Below are 10,204 nucleotides of genomic sequence, written 5' to 3' on the forward strand. Positions count from 1 at the left end.
AGCTTGACACCACTAGAGGCTGCTGTGTTCTAAGGACAAAGCCCACATGCTATTAGTATGGCACTTGGGGCCCTCGGAGCTGACTCCCAGGCTCTCTCTCCAGTTTTATCATCTCTCCTTCCACCTCTCCCTAGAAATGCCCTCTGCCCCAGCGGCACCAGGCTCCTCCCCAGGCCCAAGGCAGACAGCTTCTCCTTTGCCTGAGCAGTTCCTGCTCCTATGAGATGCAAACCTCACCCTTGTCCCTGCTTCTCAGCGCCACAGAATCCTTCTTCCTGCCAGATCTTGCTAAATGCCTGCCCCACCCCAGAGCCCGAATCTGCCCCATTCTCCTCGGGGCCTCCTTGGGTAAGCTGAGCTACTATGAGATGTGAGAGGCTGTCTCCATTATTCCCATTTTCTGCTTCTTGGGAACAGATTTTCATCACTAAATACACATCTCAAAAAAGGTGCTCTGTTTGATTGCTGAATCGAATAAGCATAGAGGACAGAAAGAAATCTCTCTTTTCTATAACCCTAATTATTGCTGGTCTTCATGTTACAGGACAACTCAGCCCCCTATGGCTCCAGGTACGTGGGCTCCATGGTAGCCGATGTACACCGCACCCTAGTCTATGGAGGGATCTTTATGTATCCAGCTAACAAGAAAAGCCCCAGTGGAAAGGTAAATAAATCCCCTATGAGTGGTGGAGCAGCAGTAGATTTCATTTGCAGCCCAGGGGGTTTGACTGAGGAAGAAAGAAGGGTCACGGAAGCTGTTATGGTCTGCAGTAGGAAGCAAAGGATGTCTATGGCATATTCTTTTCTAGATTAAAGGCTGTCCTGGTTAATGTCAGGTGATATCAGGTAAAAATGATCTCTCGAGAGCCCTTCTGTTGCTAAAGATAAGTAAAGATGTTATGGTCAGAGGGGACTGAAAGTGCTTAGTGCTTCCAGTGGGTACGTGGTTTGGCTTGGACAAAATGAATTCCATTCATAAAGTGAAATGAAACAGTCCAACCTCATTACCAAGGCAGCAAATCACATATGTATCCCACACAGAGGTTTTCTTTGATTGCTTTTTCAAAAGGCAGAAAATTGAAATAACTTAATGCTGCTCGGAAAATAATACCTTTCTATAGAAGGAAAGAATCTCTGGGGACACCTAGAGCTTTCAGGTGAGCTGTTACTGATGCATTGGTCTCATGGCCACAGGCTTCCTGGAAGCCACGGGATGGGCTGTGCTTGCTCATGCTAGTGAAAGGGTGTCTCACTTTTCTCCTACACAGAGGGTCACTGTGTTTGCTTCTCTAGTAGTGTCCTTTTGACCACCCCCCCTTTTTTTAATATGAGAGAAGGAACAACGATCCCCATAAGATAGTTATAAATTGATGTATTTCAGATATGATCAGATCTCTGTTTATGGCATGTGGCATCCAGTTCACTAAGGATGTTCTTACTTACTTAAAACACCACTCTTGTCATAGCCCCCTCTGACATCCCAACCTATGTGATTAGCCTGCTTTATAGCACTTTTCTCTAATGCCTCAAAAAATTGTTCCTTAATGTAAATATTGAGGTTCCTCCCCCCCTTTTTATTTTCAGCTTTGCAGATCTGACCCTGACACCTGTATGGAAATAGAGTCAGGAAACACCTGCGAAAAGCTGTCTACTCAGTAGGCAGACTGCATGAAAATGCATACAATAAAAAAGTTAATATTTAAAAGTAAATGCCAAGATGTATAGCATACTAAATCCCAACCCTCGAGCCTTAGGAGAATTGTAAAAGGAATGTGTACAGAGTTGCAAACAATATTATACTGTTTGGAGGAGCCTGTCTGCTTTCCAGATGTCTGCAGCCAGACACTGCCATGGACTTTAAATGCTTTTAGAATAGGCAAAGGTCCATCCAAAACACACACAGAATCACTCATTAGGTCCATTCTCTGGGCTATAAAGAGAAGGGAACCATCGGTTCTGCCAAAATGTCATTCAGTCCTGAATCCAGGTGGTCTGCCTCACATGCATCAGGCAGTCTGTTGCTGGCTCTTGATGGATGGCTTAACTTAACCAAATGATTAAATTAACCATTCAGTCTTAGACACAACCTCATGGGGGAGCTTTTACAACCTCATGGAAGGTAAAGGAAAGTATCAGTTACCTTGGATCGGCTCTGCACTACTTTGCTATGGAACAAATCTCTTTTCTGTGTAATATGTTCTGGTGTGAGCATGCTGTGCTTGTTTTCCAGCTGAGACTACTGTATGAATGTAACCCCATGGCCTATGTCATAGAGAAGGCAGGAGGAATGGCTACCACCGGGAAGGAAACTGTGCTGGACATTGTTCCCACTGACATCCATCAGAAGTCGCCCATCATCTTGGGGTCTCCTGAAGATGTGACTGAGTTCCTGGAGATATACAAGAAGCACGCTGCCAAATGAAGAGTGGGCCCAGCCCACACCAAATGGAATTGCCTTTTATCTGGACCTTTTATCTCACATAGTGTTACCACATTCCGACTGTTCACCATACATTCCTAGTCATAGAAATAAAAAGTATGGCTGTTTTCACCATCAAACGCTCTGTAATGCACTACCTAACCAAAATGCTAAATCAATAATGCTACAGGGTCAAGATATATTCTGAGTGGATAGAGAAGAAATGAACATATTTGTCCTTTTTCTTAAAAAAAAAAGTCTTCATTGTTTTGTGCCAAATAATAGTAATAATAATAGCTAATGCCTATAACATTAGATAACTCATTTAATCTTCACAATGACTTTATGAACTAGGTACTATGAATAACCCATTTCACAGATTATGAGATAGAGGACTGAGTAAAGTGAAGTGAAAGTTGCTCAGTCATGTCTGACTCTTTGTGACCCCATGGACTATACAGTCCGTGGAAATCTCCAGGTCAGAATACTGGAGTGGGTAGCCTTTCCCGTCTCCAGGGGATTGTCTCAATCCAGGGATTGACCCAGGTCTCCTACATTGCAGGTGGATTCTTTACCAGCTGAGCCACAAGGGAAGACTAAGAAAACTGGAGTGGGTAGCCTATCCCTTCTCCAGCAGATCTTCCCGACCCAGGAATCAAACTGCTGTCTCCTGCATTGCAGGTGGATTCTTTACCAACTGAGCTATCAGGGAAGCCCAGAGGACCGATAGATGAAGTCATCTGCCCAAGGTCTCTAGCCAACAAGCAACTGAGCTGGGTTACGAACCCAAGCAATCTAGACATTGAACTCGGAGTTACCACATCAGTTCTCCTATGTGTTCTTTTCTGGGTGTGCAGAACAAACCTGAGTAAGGTTGTTTAAGCCCTCCTTGGAACTGGAGAATTGAAAAGTTAGTGGTGGTACCTAATGAGATCTAGGACCTCTTGGCCTCCTGAATCTGGGTGTAACCATCCAAGTCACAAATGAAGGTTTATGTTTTGACTCAGTGGTAAGTTTTCTATAAAAATGTAACACTTCATTGAATTAACATATGTAATAATTCCTAAGGTTTAATTCTGTAAATGAAAGGATTCATCATAAAAAGATTTAAAGAAACACAATTTGTTGCAAACAAATGTTTGTATGTTTCTACTAGGCTTTCCATAAAAATACTTCCTCCCTTAGCAGACCTTGGTTCTTTTTGGACTAGAATTCCAAGATTATAGCACATTTTACCACATGTTAAGAAATATCTGGACTTTCTTAAGCTCCACATTGATTAAGATTTTGCCAATGGAATGTAGGTGGAAATAATGCATATTAATTCTAGTTTGAAAACACAATGAATAATTCTTCATCCACTCTTTTACCTTCCATGCATTAAACGTCATGTGTTTCAATGACAGTATGACAACGACAGGACAAAAGTCTGAGTGCCTGAGCCACTGTTTTGTCAGAAGTGTCTTTTCAAATGAGTCAGTTCTTCGCATCAGGTGGCCAAAGTATTGGAGTTTCAGCTTCAGCATCTGTTCTTCCAATGGATATTCAGGACTGATTTCCTTTAGGATTGACTGGTTGGATCTCCTTGCAGTCCAAGGGACTCTCAAGAGTCTTCTCCAACACCACAGTTCAAAAGCATCAATTCATCTGTGCTCAGTTTTCTTTATAGTCCAACTCTCACATCCATACATGACTACTGGAAAAACCAAAGCTTTGACTAGATGGACCTTTGTTGGCAAAATAACGTTTCTGTTTTTTAATATGCTGTCTAGGTTGGTTATAACTTTTCTTCCAAGGAGCAAGCGTCTTTTAATTTCATGGCTGCGGTTGCCATCTGCAGTGATTTTGGAGCCCAAGAAAATAAAGTCTGCCACTGTTTCCATATCTATTTGCCATGAGTAATGGGACCGGATGCCATCATCTTAGTTTTTTGAGTGTTGAGTTTTAAGCCAGCTTTTTCACTCTCCTCTCATTTTCATCAAAGGCTCTTTCGTTCTTCTTCACTTTCTGCCATAAGGATGGTGTCATCTGCATACCAGAGGTTATTGATATTTCTCCCTGCAATCTTGATTCCAGCTGGTGCTTCATCCATTCCAGCATTTCGCATGATGTACTACTCATAGAAGTTAAATAAGCAAGATGACAATATACAGTTTTGATGTACCCCTTTCCCAATTTGGAACAAGCCTGTTGTTCCATGTCCAGTTCTAACTATTGCTTCTTGACCTACATACAGATTTCTCAGGAGGCATGTAAAGTTTACTGGTGAATTCTACCAAAAATTTAAGGAAAAAATAATACCAAGTCTTTGCAATCTCTTTTCAGAGAATAGAAGATGAGGAAATGCTTCCTAACTCATTCAATGAGGACAGCATTCCTCTAGTACTAAAATCAGGCAAAGACATTACAAGAAAAGATAACTATATAACCATACCTCCTGTAAACAAAGATGCAAAAATTCTTTTTATATTTGCAGCATTCTCATTTTTAATTTTTAAAAATTTATTTATTTTAATTGGGAGCTAATTACTTTACAATACTGTAGTGGTTTTTGCCATACATTGACATGAATCAGCCATGGGTGTACATGTGTTCCCCATCCTGAACCCCCCTCCCACCTCCCTCCCCATTTCATTCTTCTGGGTCATCCCAGTGCACCAGCATTGAGCACCCTGTCTCATGCATCAAACCTGGACTGGCGATCTGTTTCATATGTAATAAACATGTTTCAATGCTATTCTCTCAAATCATCCCACCCTCGCCTTCTCCCACAGAGTCCAAAAGACTCTTCTATACATCTGTGTCTCTTTTGCTGTCTTGCATATAGGGTTATCGTTACCATCTTTCTAAATTTCATATATATGAGTTAGTATACTGTATTGGTGTTTTTCTTTCTGGCTTACTTCACTCTGTATAATAAGCTCCAGTTTCATCCATCTATTTAGAACTGATTCAAATGTATTCTTTTTAATGGCTGAGTAATATTCCATTGTGTATATGTACCACAGCTTTCTTATCCATCTGTCTGTTGATGGACATCTAGGTTGCTTCCATGTCCTGGCTATTATAAACAGTGCTGCAATGAACATTGGGGTACACGTGTCTCTTTCAATTCTGGTTTCCTCAGTGTGTATGCCCAACAGTGGGATTGCTAGGTCATATGGAAGTTCTATTTCCAGTTTTTTAAGGAATCTCCACACTGTTCTCCATAGTGGCTGTACTAGTTTGCATTCCCACAAACAGTGTAAGAGGGTTCCCTTTTCTCCACACCCTCTCCAGCATTTATTGTTTGTAGACTTTTGGATAGCAGCCATTCTGACCGGTGTGAGATGTATCTCATTGTGGTTCTGATTTGCATTTCTCTGATAATGAGTGATGTTGAGCATCCTTTCATGTGTTTGTTAGTCATCTGTATGTCTTCTCTGGAGAAATGTCTGTTTAGTTCTTTGGCCCATTTTTTGATTGGGTCGTTTACTTTTCTGGAATTGAGCTGCAGGAGTTGCTTGTATATTTTTGAGATTAATTCTTTGTCCGTTGCTTCGTTTGCCATTATTTTCTCCCATTCTGAAGGCTGTCTCTTCACCTTGCTTATAGTTTCCTTTGTTGTGTTTAATTTTAATTAGGTCCCATTTGTTTATTTTTGGTTTTATTTTCAATATTCTGTGAGGTGGGTCATAGAGGATCCTGCTGTGGTTTATGTCGGAGAGTGTTTTGCCTATGTTTTCCTCTAGGAGTTTAATAGTTCCTGGTCTTACGTTTATATCTTTAATCCATTTTGAGTTTATTTTTGTGTATGGTGTTAGAAAGTGTTCTAGTTTCATCCTTTTATAAGTGGTTGACCAGTTTTCCCAGCACCACTTGTTAAAGAGATTGTCTTTTCTCTATTGTATAATCTTGCCTCCTTTGTCAAAGATAAGGTGTCCTCCGTAGGTGCATGGATATATCTCTGGGCTTTCTATTTTGTTCCATTGAGCTATATTTCTGTCTTTATCCCAGTACCATACTGTCTTGATGACTGTAGCTTTGTAGTATAGCCTGAAATCAGGCAGGTTGATTCCTCCAGTACCATTCTTCTTTCTCAAGATTGCTTTGGCTACTCTAGGTTTTTTGTATTTCCATACAAATTATGAAATTATTTATTCTTGTTTTGTGAAAAATACCATTGGTAGCTTGATAGGGATTGCATTGAATCTATAGATTGCTTTGGGTAATATACTCATTTTCACTATATTGATTCTTCCGATCCATGAACACAGTATATTTCTCCATCTATTTGTGTCCTCTTTGATTTCTTTCACCAGTGTTTTATGGTTTTCTATATATAGGTCTTTTGTTTCTTTAGGTAGATATATTCCTAAGTATTTTATTTTTTTCATTGCAATGGTGAATGGAATTGTTTCCTTTATTTCTCTTTGTTTTCTCATTGTTAGTGTATAGGAATGCAAGGCATTTCTCTGTGTTAATTCTATATCCTGCAACTTTACTATATTCATTGATTAGCTTTAGTAATTTTCTGGTGGAGTCTTTAGGGTTTTCTATGTAGAGGATCACATCATCTGCAAACCGTGAGTATTTTACTTCTTCTTTTCCAATTTGGATTCATTTTATTTCTTTTTCTGCTCTGATTGCTGTGGCCAAAACTTCCAAAACTATGTTTAATAGTAGTGGTGAAAGTGGGCACCCTTGTCTTGTTCCTGACTTTAGGGAAATGCTTTCAATTTTTCACCATTGAGGATAATGTTTACTGTGGGTTTGTCATATATAGCTTTTATTATGTTGAGGAATGTTCCTTCTATTCCTGCTTTCTGGAGGGTTTTTTTTTTTTTATCATAAATGGATGTTGAATTTTGTCAAAGGCTTTCTCTGCATCTATTGAGATAATCATATGGTTTTTATCTTTCAATTTGTTAATGTGGTGTATTACTTTGACTGATTTGCAGATATTGAAGAATCCTTGCATCCCTGGGATAAAGCCGACTTGGTCATGATGTATGATCTTTTTAATATGTTGTTGGATTCTGTTTGCTAGAATTTTGTTAAGGATTTTTGCATCTATGTTCATCAGTGATATTGGCCTGTAGTTTCTTTTTTTGTGGCATCTTTGTCAGGTTTTGGTATTAGGGTGATGGTGGCCTTGTAGAATGAGTTTGGAAGTTTACCTTCCTCTGCAATTTTCTGGAAGAGTTTGAGTAGGATAGGTGTTAGCTCTTCTCTAAATTTTTGGTAGAATTCAGCTGTGAAAGCAGTCTGGTCCTGGGCTTTTGTTTGCTGGAAAATTTCTGATTACAGTTTCAATTTCTGTGCTTGTGATGGTCTGTTAAGATTTTTTATTTCTTCCTGGTTCAGTTTTGGAAAGTTATACTTTTCTAAGAATTTTTCCATTTCTTCCAAATTGTCCATTTTATTGGCATACAATTGCTGATAGTAGTCTCTTATGATCCTTTGTGTTTCTGCATTGGCTGTTGTGATTTCTCCATTTTCATTTCTAATTTTGTTGATTTGAGTTTTCTCCCTTTGTTTCTTTATGAGTTTGGCTAATGGTTTGCCAATTTTATTTATCTTCTTAAAGAACCAGCTTTTAGAATTGTTGACTTTTGCTGTGATCTATTTTGTTTCTTTTGCATTTATTTCTGCCCTAATTTTTAAGATTTTTTTCCTTCTACTAAGGAAGGAAAAAAAGATTTCTTTTCCTTCTACTAAATGAAGAACCTTGGGTTCCTCATTTCTTCCTTTTCTAGTTTCTTCAGGTGTAGAGTTAGGTTATTTATTTGACCTTTTTCTTGTTGTTGAAGTAGCCTGTATTGCTATGAACCTTCCCTTTAGCACTGCTTTTACAGTGTCTCATAGGTTTTGGGTTGTTGTGTTTTCATTTTCATTTGTTTCTATGCATATTTTGATTTCTTTTTTGGTTTCTTCTGTGATTTGTTTGTTATTCAGAAGCCTGTTGTTTACCCTCCATATGTTGGAATTTTTAATAGTTTTTTTCCTGTAATTAACATCTAATCTTACTGCATTGTGGTCAGAAAAGATGGTTGGAATGATTTCAATTTTTTTTGAATTTACCAAGGCTAGATTTATGGCCCAGGATGTGATCTATCCTGGAGAAGGTTCTGTGTGCACTTGAGAAAAAAGTGAAATTCATTGTTTTGGGGTGAAATGTCCTATAGATATCAATTAGGTCTAACTGGTCTATTGTATCACTTAAAGTTTGTGTTTCCTTGTTAATTTTCTGTTTAGTTGATCTATCCATAGGTGTGAGTGGGGTATTAAAGTCTCCCACTATTATTGTGTTATTGTTAACTTCCCCTTTCATATTTGTTATCATTTGCCTTACATGTTGCGGTGCTCCTATGTTGGGTGCATATATATTTACAATTGTTACATCTTCTTGGATTGATCCTTTGATCATTATGTAGTGTTCATCTTTGTCTCTTTTCACAGACTTTGTTTTAAAGTCTATTTTATCTGATATGAGTATTGCTACTCCTGCTTTCTTTTGGTCTCCATTTGTGTGAAATATCTTTTTCCAGCCCTTCACTTTCACTATGTGTCCCTTGTTTTGAGGTGGGTCTCTTGTAGACAACATATATAGGGGTCTTGTTTTTGTATCCATTCAGCCAGTCTTTGTCTTTTGGTTGGGGCATTCAACCCATTTACATTTAAGGTAATTATTGATAAGTATGATCCTGTTGCCATTTACTTTATTGTTTTGGGTTCGAGTTTATATACCCTTTTTGTGTTTCCTGTCTAGAGAAGATCGTTTAGCATTTGTTGGAGAGCTGGTTTGGTGGTTCTGAAGTCTCTCAGCTTTTGCTTGTCTGTAAAGCTTTTGATTTCTCCTTCATATTTGAATGAGATCCTTGCTGGGTACAATAATCTGGGCTGTAGGTTATTTTCTTTCATCACTTTAAGTATGTCCTGCCATTCCCTCCCGGCCTGAAGAGTTTCTATTGAAAGATCAGCTGTTATCCTTATGGGAATCCACTTGTGTGTTATTTGTTGTTTTTCCCTTGGTGCTTTTAATATTTGTTCTTTGTGTTTGATCTTTGTTAATTTGATTAATATGTGTCTTGTGGTGTTTTGCCTTGGGTTTCTCCTGTTTGGGACTCTTTGGGTTTCTTGGATTGGGTGATTATTTCCTTCCCCATTTTAGGGATGTTTTCAACTATTATCTCCTCAAGTATTTTCTCACGGCCTTTCTTTTTGTTGCCTTCTTCTGGGACTCCTATGATTTGAATGTTGGGGCGTTTAACATTGTCCCAGAGGTCTCTGAGGTTGTCCTCATTTCTTTCAATTCTTTTTTCCTCTCTGCTTCATTTATTTCTACCATTCTATCTTTTATCTCACTTATCCTATCTTCTGCCTCCATCATTCTACTGTTGGTTACCTCCAGAGTGTTTTTGATCTCATTTGATCGCATTATTCATTACTGATTGACTCTTATTTCTTCTCAGATCAGATCAGATCAGTCGCTCAGTCGTGTCCGACTCTTTGCGACCCCATGAATCGCAGCACGCCAGGCCTCCTTGTCCATCACCAGCTCCCGGAGTTCACTCAGACTCACGTCCATCGAGTCAGTGATGCCATCCAGCCATCTCATCCTCTGTTGTCCCCTTCTCCTCCTGCCCCCAATCCCTCCCAGCATCAGAGTCTTTTCCAATGAGTCAACTCTTTGCATGAGGCGGCCAAAGTACTGGAGTTTCAGCTTTAGCATCATTCTTTCCAAAGAAATCCCAGGGCCGATCTCCTTCAGAATGGACTGGTTGGATCTCCTTGCAGTCCAAG

At 39.2% G+C, this 10,204-nt stretch overlaps 1 protein-coding gene across 1 annotated transcript in view; it reads left to right on the forward strand.

Moving 5' to 3' along the window:
* FBP1 (fructose-1,6-bisphosphatase 1) overlaps positions 1–2,559 on the forward strand; it is a 31,710-nt gene extending 29,151 nt beyond the window's left edge. Inside the window, exons 6-7 of the mRNA XM_010836043.1 lie at positions 545–664; positions 2,231–2,559. Of these exons, the coding sequence (XP_010834345.1) occupies positions 545–664; positions 2,231–2,422 (312 nt within the window). The 3' untranslated portion in view covers positions 2,423–2,559. The remainder of the gene's footprint in view (positions 1–544; positions 665–2,230) is intronic.
* Positions 2,560–10,204: the final 7,645 nt, after the last annotated feature.

Source organism: Bison bison, unplaced genomic scaffold (genome assembly GCF_000754665.1).
Source record: "Bison bison bison isolate TAMUID 2011002044 unplaced genomic scaffold, Bison_UMD1.0 scf7180017864057, whole genome shotgun sequence".
NCBI classification, from domain to species: domain Eukaryota; kingdom Metazoa; phylum Chordata; class Mammalia; order Artiodactyla; family Bovidae; genus Bison; species Bison bison.